Source organism: Helianthus annuus, chromosome 11 (assembly GCF_002127325.2).
Source record: "Helianthus annuus cultivar XRQ/B chromosome 11, HanXRQr2.0-SUNRISE, whole genome shotgun sequence".
Lineage (NCBI taxonomy): Eukaryota > Viridiplantae > Streptophyta > Magnoliopsida > Asterales > Asteraceae > Helianthus > Helianthus annuus.
The window spans coordinates 159,987,418-160,006,127 of NC_035443.2; the positions used below are offsets into that span (position 1 = coordinate 159,987,418).

The 18,710-nt window shown below is 36.0% G+C and overlaps 1 protein-coding gene across 3 annotated transcripts; it reads right to left on the minus strand.

Annotated features, from left to right (window-relative positions):
* Window positions 1-13,272: 13,272 nt before the first annotated feature.
* On the minus strand, window positions 13,273-18,484 carry LOC110942138 (CMP-sialic acid transporter 3). 3 transcript variants are annotated; one of them, XM_022183863.2, is made up of 17 exons: window positions 18,434-18,484; window positions 17,935-17,979; window positions 16,804-17,020; window positions 16,568-16,684; window positions 16,339-16,395; window positions 16,124-16,201; window positions 15,992-16,036; window positions 15,797-15,856; window positions 15,533-15,655; window positions 15,264-15,341; window positions 14,807-14,876; window positions 14,605-14,712; window positions 14,363-14,496; window positions 14,200-14,276; window positions 14,071-14,119; window positions 13,899-13,959; window positions 13,273-13,578 (listed from the first exon to the last, which is right to left on the minus strand). In XM_022183863.2, the coding sequence occupies exons 3-16, from the start codon at window positions 16,972-16,974 to the stop codon at window positions 13,909-13,911; spliced, it is 1,218 nt and encodes a 405-aa protein (XP_022039555.1). In that variant the 5' UTR covers window positions 16,975-17,020; window positions 17,935-17,979; window positions 18,434-18,484; the 3' UTR covers window positions 13,273-13,578; window positions 13,899-13,908. The 3 variants fall into 3 exon arrangements, with proteins under 3 accessions (XP_022039555.1, XP_022039556.1, XP_035835895.1); XM_022183864.2 differs by lacking the exon at window positions 18,434-18,484 and having other exon boundaries at window positions 16,804-17,008; window positions 17,935-18,066; XM_035980002.1 differs by lacking the exons at window positions 15,992-16,036; window positions 18,434-18,484 and having other exon boundaries at window positions 17,935-18,066.
* Between the last annotated feature and the right edge of the window lie 226 nt (window positions 18,485-18,710).

Here is an 18,710-nt window from a genome sequence, read left to right on the forward strand (position 1 = left end):
GACATTGTGTTAAAGCTCGTAAGGTAAGCTTGGCAATCCAGATTCTTCATAGCTAATGACAGAAAATCTGACTCAATCTTCTCTACCTCATGCTGAGGGCAGTAGTTCTCTCGGATGAGGGCAACAAATTGTTCCCATGACATACTGTACAGTGGAACCTTCCCAGTAGCCTGAATCAATGATCTCCACCAGGCCAAGGCCTCACCCTTGAACGATTGTGACACAAACTTTACCACATCCTTTTCAGCGCACCCGCTGATATCAACCACTGTGTCCATCTCATCCAACCAAGTCATGCAATCTATAGCCCCCTTTTCCCCAGTGAAATCCTTGGGTTTGCATGACACGAAGTATTTGTAGGAGCAACCCTTATCACGGGGTCCTTGTTTCAGCACGTTACCTTGAGATGGGACACTACGATGGTTTGAAGAGTGACGATCGTTATCATCTTTCTTTGGTTCTTCCTTCTTGGAGGGAGGCTTGGGCTTAGAATGCGGTGCTGATAAGGTCCTACTCCGAGTACCGCTCGATTCGCTATACTGCCTATCCAAGGCTTTTGCAACAGCGTTATCAATTAAAACTTGCAGTTCCGCACTCGTTATATTAACCCGAGCATCATTCTGGTTCTCCAGTGGGTGACTATTTATTTCATCCGAATCAGCCATTTTATCTTGAACTGCTACATAAGATAATGACAAAAGTTTATTTGGGAGTTTATTATGGAATTGTCTTTTATGGCAATTCATTAACCATGGTAACGTAAACCATATTGGGTTAATTTGTTACTCACATTTATTTAGGATTTTAATATAACTTATCCTAATTATAAACAATATTGTTAGTGGCACAAAAGCCTAGTCACAGGGACGTTTTAAATTATAAGCCATGATTTCAGAGAATCAAGGCATGAAGGTTTGAACATAGTTCTTTTACCTTTTCTTGACAGGGAGTCATAGACTACTACTGTCTTTAGTCTTATATGACAATGAATATGGCCCGTAGGCACTACATCACTAATGGATGCTTGATATGTGATCATCTTAATTGATGATTTAACCCATGATTTATAGATCATTAAGTTAGGTTTAGGAATCCCTTGAAGGATCCTTGTATAAGAATGACACGTGTGATTTTAACGAATCACGTCTGCCCGGAGTGTTAACATGTTTACAGAGGTTAACAGGAATTTGAATCCTTTAATCACGTCTTACCATCTTGGCCAGGTCTTATAGTGACACGAAGGCTAGGTTACACCGTTAAGATTCTTATTTAATATATGGTAGGCAGATTAATTTAAAAGGAATGATTTTGATTTATCTATTTCATATATGATGTACATAATGACAAAAATGAATTTCGTAAACTTAACATTCCATTAAAACATAAAAAGGATTACACACTGCCCTAAACGGGACTTTTAAATAGACAAATACCTACGCAGAGGTTAAACAGAAAACAAGTCCACGCAGGGACCAATTACTATGCTAGGTGTCCTCGCATGGACTGAAAAGGCAAGTCCACGCAGGGACTGAAAGATAAGTCCACGCAGGGACTGAATACACAATAAATGTCCACGCAGGGACTTGATTGAAATAGGAAATACAATAGTACATATAGAGACTAATGATCTCGCTTCTTCTTTCCTTTTAATAGGTTTGCCAGACCCTTGAGGAATCCACGGTTGTTCTTACGTTCTTCCTCAAAATCTTGTTCTACTCTGTTTAAACGGTGGAGGATTTCTTCCTGCTCCGGTGGGGAAAAACGTGGCGGCTACGATAGGTGCTGAGCCGGAGGTCTAGCAGGTACTGGATACCCATGAGTTGAGTATCCCATTCCCCAAGGTGTTTCATAAGGTACCTCAGGATGAAGGGCGTGGTAGTTTGCCGCCACTTCTATGAATGGGTCGACACCAATATAGTTGCAGTGAGTGTGAGCTGGCTGCTCAAATGGGTTATATGTCGTGGAACCAGCGTATGTAGGTATCGGTTTATCATAACCAAACGGTGGTGGAGGTGGTGCAACTGGTGCAGAATTCACCTCTGCAGCTGGGTTAGAAGGTCCACCCATTTGTGGGTCTTCTTGCAGTGGCGGGTAATGACTGCCACTGGAGTGTCGAGGGGTGCTAAAGTGAAAATCCCCTCTTCATGTGGATATTCGGGCGCCTGTTCTCCTACGCCTTGGAGGATCCAGAAGTGCTTGATGAACTGGCGGCAGTGGAGGCGGTGGCGTGACTGCCACGAAACGCGAATCCTCGGAGGGATCCTGTTGCTGCTGATGTGGTTGCTCATGTGGCGATAAATGGTGAGATGGTGTAAAGTACCACTCACACTGGTTGAATCTTGCCTGGTAACTGTCTGGACCCTGATAGGGTGTTCCGTGGAAGGATGATCCATCAGAGATCTCAATGGGATGGTTGGGGGTGCCTCTTGTAGGCTCGCGGGATCTGTGTCCTCGTCCATGTCCATTGCATTGTCTTCTGAGAAGTGGTCATCCGGTCCCAATGGGTTAAAACCCACTGGTTCTTGGACAAAGTTTGCCGGGTTGAACCGGCCCTGAAAGACAGGAGTGGGGTCGCCAAAGGAACGGTGCGAAACAGAACGCTGGAGAGGTATGAATGAAGGTTGAGGGTTATCGGGCTCGTTTTCCGAGTTCGGCCCAAAAGAGTGACGGTAATAAGGTGTTGAACTGTGAGAGATATACCGTCAAGCGGGCTCAAAAAGGTTCTTTCTGTTTCTCTGAGGATCGGCACTCATTGTGCTGGCAGGAGCTCGCATGTGAGAAGGCCCGGCCTCGTGATCGTTGTGGGTAGTGATTGGCCCTTTGCCTCTTCATCCTCTTCTGATTGCCGGTGGCATATTTCCTGCTTAAACAATTGAAATCAACAACAAACAATAAAAGACAAACTAATGCAACAATTCGATTTCGTCCTAAGTTCTTGTCTAGACTCGAGTATGTGCAATTGTGTCATTGAGATTAAACACATAAGGATAGTGTTTAATTCACTCAACGTTGGCTCTGATACCAACCTGTCACACCCCGATTTCCACACGTTTCACCGGTGGGCCCGGTGGGGATTATCGTGACGTAGTTGGTAACATTACAGTCAAACAACATAGTATTTAAATGCACAGCGGAAGCAAAAGGATAGATATATTTCAGCCGAATATTATTGTAATATCATGTATCACAAACAGTTGAAAATAATCCACAAGGGGATCCAAAATAAATAGGAAACATTGTTCAACAGTTTGACATCCAAGCTTGCGAGACTTATTGTGGACGCTAGGAGAATGCCAGCCTAGTTCGCTTAGTACCTGCACTTAACCTTTTTGGGAAAATACGTCAGTTTACACTGGTAAATACATTCAACCGACTCATTCGAAAAGTTTAATAAAAATTGATTTGAATGCACGAGGCACAACTTTTATAACTTGGGATCATTATTTGAATATAATACTTGTAAACGAATTACATGTTTCTTATGCGTTCAGTAGCCTGATCCGTAGACCGGGTTAAAGATCAATAGACACACCACATTATTTATTCATTTATGCATCAACGGGTGTACGCCTACACCCCGTGCTCAGGTCGTGGCCATCTCGTAGGATGATGGCAAGGATATCCGGGACATGGTCATTAACCCCCCAAAGGCTTTAAGCAAACAAAACATTTCAAAACAAAGCATATCAATGATTTAATCTCTATTCGATTAAAGATTCAATGCTGGACCAAGCGGTATTCTATATACCGTACCCCAAGCCCGTATAAGGGAAATTAAGTTAAAAGTATTTACCTTTGCAAAGTATAATTCACAACAGCAATTGCAAGTAGCTTTTACCGGGTCTCCTATTCTGGAACGAAGGTTTATAATAACCTATTAGAATCCTAACGGGTCTTTAATTAAGCCTAAGCTTAGACCGGTTAGTTTTAACGAAAGATACGGTTCGAACGCACGATTAAGCGAAGACCGGAATAGAATGTGTTTTAGTCCCGACAAGTTTAAAGACTTGTGTAATATAGGGAAACTAAACACCTTCTAGATTTTGAAGTAAAAACGATAAGGTTTGACCCGTTTCGGCTAATTTATGTAAACTAGTTACATAAACCGAACCGAACGCGTAAATGGCGTAACGGGTAATCGCGAGAGTCATTTACAGGTTTCCTAAGCTAATATGCCCTAAATAGGTTGTGATATCAGTAGGATACCTTCCATTATGCCCATAACGAGTTTAATCCCATAATACGCCCCGTAGGGGTATTTTGGTCATTTTAAAGATTATAAGAAAGATTATTTATACTTCTGATGTTCGGGTCTAAAGTAATTAGTAAAACCACTTGTTTTAACCAATTACATCAGTAGGTAATAAGTCTTTATATGACAAAATGGTTTTAAAGCTATACTAGGCGTTTAATACGCGTAAAAAGCTATTTTAAGCGATTTCCTGGTTAGACAGGAAATCTGAGTTTTCTGATCAGGTTATAAAGTTCAAAATACTTTATTTGTTATATGAAATCAGTAGCAATTGGATTTGTGTCAAAATACTATGTAGAACTCGTTTTATGTCCGAAAAGGGTATATTCGGTATTTACCGAATCAAGGTCATAACCTTAGGTTATGAGCAGGTTAAAAATAATTAAAAATCTTTAAAAATCTCAAAATATTATATTACATCAGTGTGTAAAAGGTTTGGTGTTGAAATTTGGGTTTAGATAGGCTTTATGCTAAGTGCGCCGTTTAATTAACAAAAGTTTTCTAAATTGCGCTATTTAGCATAACTCCTATTCTAGACCTCGAATTGACATGAAATTTTAGGGACATGTTTAGAAATCAGTAACTAAGGTTGTTGTCCTTTCAGATATCCAAAATTCTCGTTTTAAGGTCAAAAGGGCATTATGGTTAACCTTTAAGCATATAACGGAAATGTGCAAATGACTCAGACATTCAACGAACCAGCCACAGAGGGTTATACTATCATGTAACCTGGTCCTAAGGAAGTCCTAAGGCATTTCTAAACTCTACTAAAACGGGTCAGAACTGAAGTCAAAGCAAAAGTCAAAGTTTTGCGACTTTCAGTTCCGAACCGGGTCAAAACAGAAAATGGTCGGATCAAACAAGCTTAGACCAGTTATTATACTTATTATCAAGTTATATGAGTGACAAAATAGGTTACATGCCTTCTACATTGTTAATTATATGGTAATTCGAAAATTAAGCTTCTGTTGACTTTTTCTAAACATCTTTGACCCGACATTTGATCTAGTTAGAGTGGGAATCAGAGGGTCCCCTTTTGAGGGTTTAATGCCCACATAATTACCAACTTATAACTACCTTTGATTCGATTAATCACTGGACCATTAATGATTAACCGTTAAGTCAATTGTTAATTACGACGGTTTGACTTTTAAGCTAAAACTAAGCAAAAACTTAACTAAGAAAGGTCAAGCATACTTACCCAAGTCTAATGCACGATTAGCAAGGTTTAGGAAAGACACTTGTGCTCCAGAAAGCTCCACAAATGCAGAAGGAAGGAATGAACACAATGTTGCAACAATGTGGCTTTATATAGTGTTCTTAATCCATTGAGATCATGACAACTAGGTCTATCATTGATCCCAGATCATTTACAAGTGTTTCCTAGTGCCTAGGAACTGTTAGGGGTTGCCCATGTTGCTGAAAATATCTTACTAAGTCGGTTAAAACGTTTATAACAGCCAACAGCCAAGCTGCTGTCACTGGGCACCCCTTACGGACCTTAAGGCAGGTCCTTTACGGTCCGTAAGCCTTTGCCAGAAAGAAAAAAAAATTAACCTTTCATGCATTGAACAGGCAACTTGCATAGCATTATTTTGAGCCTGGAAAATGTAAGTATGAGGCCTTTTTACCCATGCTTGATCAGTTGTGTCTACCTATCTTGCAACATTATTGGGTTGAACAATGATAGTATTCACAAACGAATGTTTTATTGAGCATTATTTTCATAGGATCCATTCTTGCAAAATTTGGAATCCATCAATTAGTAATCACTGGATTTAAAGGTATACTAGATGTTTATTAATCACGTTAGGGTATTGGGATTTATAATGAAGTCGTTCAGAGGTATAAATTAACATGTGGACGTGTTCAAAAATCCTGCCATACATCTTTAACTAAATCCGGGTTTATAATACTTTTGTCGTACGTGACACGTGTCGTTTATTTATTGAACACAAATTTTCGAGGTGTTACAGCCGGGGAGCAAAATCATGAAGGCCTTCATAGATCAGGGAGTAAAATGGCTATTTTAAAAGGTTTGGGGCAAAACCATTAAAGTAACCAAACCACATGGAGCAAAACGGAAGTTTATTCTTTATATTTTAATATTTTTCTTTTCAGTTTTAATATCTTTGTTTTTGTTTTTATTTTTATTTTTCAACTATTACGATGAATAAACTTCTAGTTTTGAATAGGTTGTAATTATGTGTTTACAACTTTTTTTAGGTGTAAACGAGTCAGTTGCCCATGAGTAATTTGAGATTGGCTAGCTAAAAGATCGTACTAATTTGAGCTTCAACGAGCTTTTGCCCAAATTCGAATCTAAAATTAAAATAAGGTTGTATAATATATGAGCTTGAGTTTAAGTTGTTGCGTGAATCTAAACGAGCATGTTTTTATATAGTTTTATTTAATTTGTTTTATACATTTTTTTCAATAATAATAATTTAAAAATAAAATGTTGGTGAGAAATATATATTATTTTGTATATATAAATTATAATTAAAATATATACAATTATTAAAACTGTATATAAAGTAATTAATAAATAATATAGAATTAAGCTTCAGATTGAAAAACTACTCGCAAACCGATCTTGAACTTTAAAATTTGAGCTTCAAATGATTATACATTCATTTACAGGCAAATTGGAAATAAATAATCCCACCTAACTCAATTTGGCCGATAATAATCCTAAGTCAGTTATTGGTCGATAATAATCCGAACTAGTCATTTTTTTTGTAAAATAGTCCGCCATTAAAATAGGTTAACGGAGTTAACTTTTTTCCGAATTAAAAACCGATATTTTAGGGCTTTTGATCAGAACGGGGATACGAGTCGATTGATGTAAAACTTACCTCGAAATATTGCCCCAACCCACGAAAACGGTACTTCAATTCGAGTGTTTAAACTTCTAATTAACAAAAATCAAGCCATTTTGAGCACAATTTCGAGGTAAGTTTTACATCAATCGACTCGTATCCTCGTTCTGATCAAAATCCCTAAAACATCGGTTTGTAATTCGGAAAAAAAACTTAAGTCCGTTAAGCTATTTTAACGGCAGACTATTTTACAAAAAAAAAAATGACCAGTTCGGATTATTATCGGCCAATAACTGGCTTGGGATTATTATCGGTCAAATTAAGTTAGGTGAAATTATTTATTTCCAATTCGCCTCGTTTATATTCGTTTGATTACATGAACACTTTTCACATTTGTTCATTTATATTTGTTTGCTTAGATTTATTCGTTTATATTCATTGTTTACAATTATAACTTTCGTTATTTCACTTGTTGCATTCAAGTAAGTAAAATTAAGCCAAGTGGGGCTAGCTCACTTGGTAGAGGCACTTGCCTCTTAGTGGGAGGTCTTGGGTTCAATCCCAAACAATGGTGAGTTATTTGTAAATATAGGAGTTTGGGAGAGTAACGTTAGCCATTCAAAAAAAAAAAGTAAGTAAAATTAAAAATCAAGTTCAATAAAAAAAACATACAATCAGTTCATTGTAAATGATAAAATCTAAATTCAAAATAAACAAAACAAAAATAATTTTCCAAAGAATCAAAATATTATTGTTATAAATTTTATACTTTTTTCTTTCCAAAATATGTTCCTTTTATTGAACTTATAGGTTATCTAATCAGATTTAGAGAGAGACAAGTTAATTGTTGAAAAAAACACCATTTTGGTAAATAGTTTTTCAACAACACCAATTTGGTAAATATTTTTTCTACCCACACTCTTTTGGGAAAAAACTCATTGAATTAGAACTGTAACTTAACTAGCATTGGAGCCTTCGCTTCATGGCGGGATTGTAAAAGGGTGCTGACGAGGATGTATTTTGATGGGTTATTATAGACCCTGCAAGTTTTAATCTAAATGACGGTAAAAATAAGCAATCAACACGGTTAAGTAAACATGTTTAGATTTAGAAGTGATGTTACCTTGTATATTAAATGGTTGATATAGACAATATAGACTTTGATCTAAACGCCAGTCAAAATAAGCAAGCAACACGATTAAGTAAACATGTCTAGAGTTAAAATTTAGTTTTAACTATAATGAGTTAAATAAATAATAAGTAAAAAAAGAATTAAACATATAAAAAGACAAAAGAACAAATATTTGTTATAAATAAAAAAACTAAATTTATTAAACTTAAAGGCCCGTATGATAACTTTATTATAGTTTGGAGGTCAAAACGTAAATCGTTTATAGAAAATAATTATTATTAAACTTCCGTATGATAAATCTATTTAAGTTTAGAGGTATAAATGTAAATCATCTATGAAAAAAAATTATTAGAGTTTAGGGGTCATATGATAACTCTATTAAAGTTTAAGGTTAGAAACATTAACTAACAGAAAAATGCCTGGATAGTCTATGTGGTTTGCTCATTTTTCACCTTTAGTCCCTAACTTTCTAAAATTAGAATTATAGTCCCCAACTTTTGCAATTTCGTTTCCGGATAGTCCCTGGCGCAGATGAGGGTTAGTTTTGGTATTAAATGAATGTGAAATTACAAAATCACCCTTACTATTAAAAATAACAATAAAACATTAAAAAATCTAATTTATTATTAAAAAAAGTGTGCCCCACCTTTTTTGACCCACCCCTGCCTCTCACCAAAAAAGAAAAAAAAACAAAGATGCCCATTTTTTTCCGTACACAAACCATTATGGTAAACATGAAATTGAAGCAAATATTCACAAGATATGAACTGTTTTCACAAACCCATTTGGAAATCAAAATTCCCTGATGTAGGTCGGTTGAATCTTGACTAAAAGTTGAAACAAAATGATGATTTATGAGAAGATCGTTGTGCTAAAGACGAAGATCATGGTAGTGAGAACGCAACATAATTAAAACCGGTCATGTAGATCCGGAGACTGCGTGTAACTTTTCTACCTTCGATTGAGTAGCCAATAACATATAAACCTTTTATCAATTTTATGATCACTTGATAATGGTTATGCAGGTTTCAAATGGTATTGCTTCTACACCTACAGTAAGATGTTGCTCACAGAACCTTCCCAAATCGACTGAATAACCCTAATGAATGTTCGGATACCAAATGGTTAGGTGAAAAATGGGTATCTCTGTTTTTGTTGGGTGTTTGCAGGTTGCAGACAACAGGTTGCAGACAACGAAAGAAGAGATAAAGGGCAGAGGGGGTGGGGAAATAAAAAAGTTAGAATTTTTAATGCTTTATTGTTATTTTCAATTGTAAGGGTAATTTTGTAATTTCACATCCACTTAACACCAAAAGCTAACACCTATCCGCGCTAGGGACTATCCGGAAACGAAATTGCAAAAGTTAGGGACTACAACTGTAATTTTAGAAAGTTGAGGATTAAAGGTGAAAACCTAATATTTATATAAATATAACTATTTATGTATTTACTAAAATTTAAGCGAACATAAACGAACGTAAATAAACAAACATAGACGAATGTTCACGAACATAAACGAACGAACACAAAGTGTGTTCATGTTCGTTCATTTAATTAAACGAACAAAATTTTTTGTTCATGTTCATCCATTTATTAAATAAACGAACTTCCCACCGAACAAATTCACGAACAGTTTAAGAACGTTCGATTCGTTTATAGTGCATACAAATTCACAACCATTCACAATCTAAATTGTTAGTATGTAGAATTAATCGAACTGAACCGGTGTTGGGTGATAGCCCACTAAGTATTCCACAATATAACAAATTAAGTGTTAAAGTTCACTTAAGTTCATACATTTTCTTTTACACTTTGTCACACCATTCTGTATTTGACATTTGCATAATGACAAATTTGAGTGTTGTGTCGGTTAAGGCAACAAATAGAAATAAGCGGGTCACATAGATATTCTTTTTTGTATAACTCAAAACATGGTTATCAACTATCATAGAATCATAAAGATGGGTTATGTTATTTTACAAATGCTTCTAAAAATAAGAAGTGTACAAAAATACAATGGATCGCACAAGATGACACAATATGAAACAAAATATAACACAATGCTGAGAAATATAACACTATGTTGAGGAAAAAAACATAATGAGTCGCAAAAAAGACACAATGACGCAAATATAGAAAAGACACAATGATAAATAAAAGACACAATGATAATAAACAAAACTTCTAAAATCTACAACCTATAAATCTAAAAGTGAAAACCTAAAATCTCACATCGTAGAGTTCGATGAGACGGTTCCAATGCCGCTTAAACGAGGTCAATCAGAGCCTATTTGATACTCTTTGTACGACTTCTTACTTTTAGGACCATTTATATTTGATCCTAAACCTATGTTTGATATGCATAATTTTCTTTAAATCTAAATTAAGTTATTTATCATGTTTGATTGGAAAATGAATGAAATTGATATAAAATAAATTCTTTAATTATTCAACCGAATTTCATTTTATTTTTCAAATTTCAACAAGTACCCTCTAAAGTTACATAAACATCATCTGACATTGGTAAACAAATTTATAAAAATATCATCTACATCACTATTGAGTAGATTTAAATCAAAATTCAAGTAGTGTTTCAAAAAACGGCACGAATATTGACATTTAAACCGGTTAATAGTTATCCAGAGGTTAATTGACTTTTAACAAGCAAGTATGATTAAGGTTTTTCAAGAAAAATATTTTAACAGCTAAACTACGTAAACAAAACAAAACCTTTTCAAGCTAGAGTAGGACCGTAGGGGTGACAATATCTATTAGAGTTTTCGGAGCTGGAGGGTCTCCGGGAATCAACTTCTATCATCACCTGTGATAGAGGTATGGTTTACCTACATTCCACCCTCCTCAGACACTACCATTAACTTTGTTGCTGGTGGGATTTTATTGCGTATGGATATTGTTGTAATCTTTGTTATTATAAGGCTGGAGGGTATGGTTCAATCACTCTAGGGTGTTTGAGTGATTCTCTAGCCAATAATATTATGTCATGTCAAGTCCCCATTCCACACCCCATTTTGCACTCAATCACTAGGTATGGTTCAATCACTCTAGGGTGTTTGAGTTATATATTTTTTATTTTCTAGAAATTATAAATTATGCATAAATAAATAAAACATATTTTACACTAAATAAAAGTACTTTTAATTAAAAAAAAAACACATTACATACTTAAAACTAGAAAATTAAACCATAATAAACCTAATATTTAGAAATTGCATGGCCAATTATATTTTTTTGCGATATCTCATTTCCGCGCTAGAATAAACAGCAACATCTCGGGTGAAGCATGGTCGTGTGGCTTAGTAAATGTCTCCAAATCCCGATCATACAAAAGTTGTTTCACCTCCTCGCGTTGTTCCGCCACTAACGCTACGGTGTCTTCCTCGCGTTTCTTTCTTATATTCGTCAACTCTATCGCCCGTGCTTTTTTTTTCTTCTTTCATAAGAGTGTATTGCGCGAGCTTCTTGGTCAAAGCCGTTTTGCTATCGGTTGTTGATGTTGCGGGCCTCTTTTCTTTCTTTTTTTTTGTCTTGTTGGTGAGGGGTTTACGTTTATGTCCGGTATATCGCTATTGAACTCAGTTCCAGGTGTACCCGTATTGTAGTTATCCGAATCGGACGACTTTCTTTTTTGTCCTGAACTTCCACTATCTTCACCCAACAATGGTGCCGGTGCCCATTTGTCATGTTTACGAACGACCTCCCATGCCTCAATATGTTGAAAACCACTCGGATATTTTGATTTGAAAATCAGTTAAAGCCCTATTCATGACGTCGACGTGGCGACGTCGCCACACCCACTACCACGAATACGATCCTACATAGATAACAAATATAAAGTAAAAAATAATTAAACATAAACAATGTTATGGAAAATATTTTTTAAATGTTCAAAAAAAATGTTACCGCTTGTTGCCAAAAACCGTTGAAGTAGTTTATCTTAGTCAACATAGGCATCCATTTTGAACGTACTTGATGAACTATTCAAGTACTTCCGCCGACCGTTTCGTTGTAACGGTCGAGAACTTTTTTCCAAAAACTGTCCCATTTTTGTTGGTTTCCTTGTTTCTTGTTTAAAGAACAATGAACCCATGCTTTGGCTAAGGCATCTTCTTGTTTTTTCCTCCAACTTTGACGCTCTGCCTTGACTCCCTTTTGTTTCGGCTCACTTGCTTCACCAATATAGTGAGCCTCACCAATATCATCGTCTTCTTCCTCATATTCTTCTTTGTCCTCGCCACTATCTACATCCAAATGTTCTGTTTCGGGGACAACCTGTAAATCTTGGTCTTCATCGTAGATAGGAAGTGGGCGCTCGACATTCTCTCTTGGTGATTGAATTGGCGGGGTCCTAAATGCAAATGAATCGAACTCGGTTGTGAAGCTTGGGTGTGAAAATATTTGTGGTGGAAAATTAGGTTGGGTGCTATAAAAAGTCGGTTGTGAAGTTTGGGGGTAAAAAAATTGAGGTTGAGAGGTCGGTGAATATCCGTAGGAGGTTTGAACCGGTGCACTCGGACCTCTAAAATCACCTTGTCTCGTTTGCGAAACTTTTTTTCTTGAATCCGATCCTCGGCTAGCGGAACCTTTTTTCTTGGGTTCACCTTTGTTTTGTTTATCCATGGTGTTTGTGGATGTAGAAAGAGAGATGTTTTGAAAGAGTTGTGTGTTTTAAAATGATTAAAAATTGTGGGTTAAATAAAAATAGAGGGTAACAGTCAAATAGAGAGGGCAACGGTCAAAAATAGACTGCAACGGTCAAAAATTGTTCACCCTTCTCATCAATCAATCTCGGTGACTATTCACCAAAAAAAGGTGTCACCGCTCCCCGAATCTTGATCACCGATTGAGCGTAAATGGTTCACCGAACGGTGAATGGGATCCCCGAATTATTCACCGAAACCATACCGAGTCCCCTAAGTTCGTATAAACTGTAACCGACTAGACAGTCAACAAACCACCTCTAGTTGGCTTGAACATATCTAAACACTTTGCAATCATTTATGTAACTCCACCATGTATATAAAAATAAAAATGAAGTTCCAGTTACATGATGAAATCACAAAAATAACATCCAAAATTGTTGTATTTCAATTCAATGTAAGTATACAAAATGTAGTGTAGATGGTATAAGGGAACAAACACTCCCAATTTTTCCCTCTTCTTCTTCTCTATCTAAACACCTCTTTTGCCTTTGTAACCCCAGTATATAATTCTTCAATGATATCAACAATGATCTTGTAACAAAATGCGGTAATGCCCATAAACCGCGTACATGAGAAAAATAATTCCTAACTTTTATTCAAGTAATTTTCCACTGCCAATGTTCCTCCACTATGATACTTCTAAGAAGCAACCTGAAATGAGCAGGTTGGTTAACGAGTCAAAACAAGTTGGGTTGAGTAACAGGTCAAAACGGGTCAGGCAAGGTTGTGTTGACCCATCTGTCCATACTTTATAAGTTTTATAAATGATGAATGTATTATATATGATTTGAGACACTATACTGTAATTAATATCTTTTGTCTCCATAAATCAATTAATAAGATCCAATCATCAAAACTTTTAAGTGACTTTCAACCTGTTTGACCCGTATCCTTTTTCAGGTAAGATTTGAAATTCGACCCGTTTCATAATAATAATAATAATAATAATAATAAAAGAGCAAGCAACATACCACTTGCGGCTCAGGTAGGAAGAAGTGGCCGCCTTTCATCAGAATCTACATGATGCCGAGCCTGAAAAAAAAAGTATATTTTGAAAAAAAAAAAAGTCTTGGCATTACCGCATTAGCAGTCATACTAAAGCAAAACAAGCAACACTATGGACGAAAAATAAACCGTATTTACCTCCTCGTTAGCACCTGCTGTCATATCTATGAAACTCGAATCTTCTAACCTGTAAACATTCATAAAAATCAGGTAAAAAAAGGTCGTAAATATCTAACGATAATGACAATATAAGACAAACATAGAGACCTATCAGTTTTTTTAACAGATTCAAGCTCCAATACTCCATTTTCTTCTTCTTTAACGTCCGAAAGAGGTGAAAAGAACTGGATAATAAAATAAAAATTGAGTTTAATTTTCTTATAAAGAACACGGATGACGAGCATGATCACATGAAATTTTATGGACATACCTGATGCATTGAAATGAAAACAATAGAAATTCCTAACATAAAATTTATCGTCAACGTATGACCGAACAAAGCGGCAGACGCAAAGCCCGTGAAAATTGTCGCAACTGTAGATGAATACTTTTTCAAGATTGTATCTGCATGCCACAAAATGAAAATTTTAAAATATCTCTTAATTAACACATAATTAACAACTCTTAGCTGCTTAAAGGCGGAATCATAAACAATGAGCATTATTATCTTACCTGCGTATTTGAAGAAAAATGAGGATAAAATTCCCTGCCCCGCATTGTTTATAATTAAAAGCATGGTAGCTTTTGAATGTCCTTGAAAAATATCAAAGCTTTCAGGGCCTGAAAAAAAAAAAAAAACAGAATAAATCAAATATATACAACTTAAGATGAATGGCTTGCGAGTGGCTCTATAGAGGAAGAAGATTATTATTACCTTGGATAACCACGGTTCCAAGAATTCCAAGAAAATTGAATATAGCACCATACCCGTATAAAAACAAGTTCTGCAATCCAACACTACAATCCAATTAGCAAAAAAAAAAAAAAAAAGTAGAGTAAAATGCACGGATAGTCCCTGTGGTTTTGTAAAATAACACCTATAGCCCCCAACTTTTGGAAATTACACCGGTGCTCCTTGTGGTTTGACAGTTTGTTACTCGGATAGTCCCTGGAGTGGATGTCCGTTAGTTTTCTCTGTTAAATCTATGTCATTTTACATAGATTTAACGGAGAAAACTAACGGACATCCACTCCAGGGACTATCCGAGTAACAAACTGTCAAACCACAGGGGCTATAGGTGTTATTTTACAAAACCACAGGGACTATCCGTGCATTTTACTTAAAAAAAAAATGAAAACAATTAGCAAGAATGATACAATATTTTGTTCACCTGAAGGTAGATGCTTGTGTCATATTGGCTCTTGAGTGCATACTCGTTAAAGACCGATGCTAAAGATGGAACCGTCACCTGTACATAACTCCTCAACTTAGACTAATATCGTACTGATCAATTCGGGCTACCTCATAAATCGCTTTATCCAAAACGGTGTGTATCGATCGATATAGGCCTGTTTTGACCCGTTACCAAACCGGCCCATCTTGCCGCCTCTAATGTGTAGAATCGAACATAGCAAGGAAGAATGATATAAGATAACTTACAAATATGAATGTGTAAATATATGCTCCCATTGCAACTGGAAGACCCATTGCAGCGGGGCCCTCAGGTAATGAACTTATTTGATTTAGACTGATTCCTATAAGCAACAAGGTAAGGGCCTCCCACTGTAATAAAACGAATTTCGAGAAATTATTAAATTGAAAATTAATAAAAAAAAAAAAATGTAGAAGATCTGATTACATTTGGAGTCTGAGCATGTTAAAGAAATGCAAATAAATATTAAGATTTAGAGTCTCTTAACAAACCTGAATAATGGAAAATCGACGTTTCATTATTATCTTTAGCAAAACTGCAATAACCAGAACCTGCAGTCTTCAATTAATATGTATCAAATTCTAAAAGAACTGCATAAATCATATAATTTGCTATAAATCACGATAACACAACCCATTAACAAGTGATAAACAAGAATGTGGGGGGGCGATGCTAACAAAAATTACCTTTAGATTGCTCAGCATCTTTACAGTTGCTGGATTAAAATAGAGCTGCAAAAATATTTTAATCCGATATTGTATAAAAGAAAATAAAGTTATGTTATCGGATATAAGGCTATTGATTATAGAACAAGCTACCTGCATGATGAACTTCAGGTAGTTATTGATAGCATAGAGAAGTGCCGGAACAGCAAGAAGCACATTGTTACGGGCTGCCTGAGGAAAAATGATGGTAGACATTAATATATTTTTTTTTTAAATATATACATTAACGAAGATTACGCAAATAAAACAGGAACAAGCGGCTTTTTTAGTGTATGAATCCTCAAGATCTGAAAACCCGATGGCGTTACCTGTACAAAAGTAGAGAGCGAAAGAAGTGACTTCTCCCCGGGCTTCTGATTTCTCGCCTGCAAACCAGATACGCATTATAACAATGTCAAACTGTGACGTTATGTGAAAGATCGGTTAATATAGTGTTAACTTTTATAAAAATGAAGTTATAATTATCGAAAGAAACTCCATACACATTGTTGGTATGTGCAAACAACTTATGTTAAGGGGGTAAGAAAAATAATTCACCTGAATTAGAAGCATAACCAATGCAAAAACAACCTTTGCAACTTCGGTCAAAAGGTTAACACTAAGGGGGCTAAAACTGAACTTCCCGTCCACCTTCGACATATACACCAATATTGGCTGTAACAAGACAATCAAATAGCATTCAACTGATTAATATTTAAATTACACAGTTTAAAAAAAAATATAATTGTGTACAAGATTGCGCTTTATGAATATAGCATTGGGAAGCTATGAACCTGTAAACCAACTAACATACAGTCACCAACAACCAAGAGAACGTTGAGTGCGCGATTTTTCTTCGGGGTTTTACTCCTGTATTGATCATAAGCCCTTGAGACAGTTTTCGTGGTCGGTTTCACCAATTTGGAGTGACAGACACTGCACTCTATCATCTCCTCTTTCGTCATCCAAAACTTCCCCTTTATCTATATCCTTTTTTCCCTAAAATTCAACCTACAACAAAATCAGCATCAATTACAGAAACACCACTAGAAAATTAAACAACTACTAGACTAATAACCTAAGGCTGATTCTTAACTGCTTAAGAGACACCATCACATCATGTGGGCCGTATGATATGATCATACGGGCTTATGACTTTGTCAGTGGTCATGTCAGTCATTTTTGTGTCAACCAAACACGGCATACGGATCGTATGATTTGGCGAACACTACCTTGTATGGGTCCTCATACGACCCATATGACCATTTTTCGACTGTCATACGACCCATATGACGTGTAGAATAAAATGGTCATACGGGCCATATGACTTTGTAGCGATCACATCAGTCATTTCTGTGTCAACTAAACACGTCATACGGATCGTATGATTTGGCGAACACTGCCTTGTATGGGTCCTCATACGATCCATATGACCAATTTTCGACTGTCATACGACCCATATGACATAGAGAAAAAAAAGGTCATACAGGCCATATGACTTTGTAGTGATCATCAGTCATTTCTGTGTCAGACAAACACGTTATACACCCGTGTGATTTGACTAATAAAACCTCATACGGCCCCTCATACGACCCATATGACCATTTTTCACCAGTGATACAACACGTATGACATCATACGACCCATATGACACGTTAGTGATTTCTAAATAGTGTGCAAGTGTTCTTTCTTTAGCCAAACCCTAACCTAAACCCCTCAAATCAAGATTTGCTAGTTCATACACTACCATCACATATACATACATAGTTACATACATTTACATCTAACAACTAAATCAAACCATATACTAAAAAACCCAAATCACCACTTCCTCTATATCCCATCACATTACATAAAAAAAAAAAAAAAAAAAAAAAAAACTTTCATCACATAATTCATAAACAAATATAAAAAACAATTCTTACCCTTTAACACACCCACTCCAGCTACCAAACTCCAACCACCAACACCTGAAGAAAAACCCTAAATCTTGAACAAAAACACAGAATTGAGGCCCTTAAAAGCAGGGAATAATAAAGGGTCGAAATGGGATTAATTTAGAGTAAACTTCCGTTTTGCTCCCTGTGGTTTGGTCACTTTAACGGTTTTGCCCCAAACCTTTAAAAATAGCCATTTTACTCCCTGATGTTTTGGTTTTGTTGCCAGTTTGCTCCCTGCGGGGAGCAAAATGGAAAAACAAACAATTGGAATGAAGTTAGAGGCGGGGAGCAAACTGGCAAAAAAACCGTAACATCAGGGAGTAAAATGGCTATTTTTAAAGGTTTGGAGCAAAACTGTTAAAGTGACCAAACCACAGGGAGCAAAACGGAAGTTTACTCATTAATTTACGAAACATAAATGGGAAAAAATTAAAGATTTTGGATCTGATCGCTTGGAGTTGCAGTGGGTTGTTTTGTTTCATACCCAACAAAATGGCAACACTTGTTCTTGATTTGCTTTGAATTTACACAAACGTGACGATTTGGAATTGGGTCGCTGACACTTTGTCAGAAAAAGAAAATGATTATAAAGAATATTTTTGTGTATTGTTTCATTATGGATTTTGTCATACTCAGTTTGGTTTTATAAGTTACAAAAAAAAACGTTTTCTTTTTTCTTTTTGAAGGGCTAATATAGTATATAATATAGTAAATATGATATATTTATTATGTATATTTTTTACTTAAAGGTTTTTCTAATG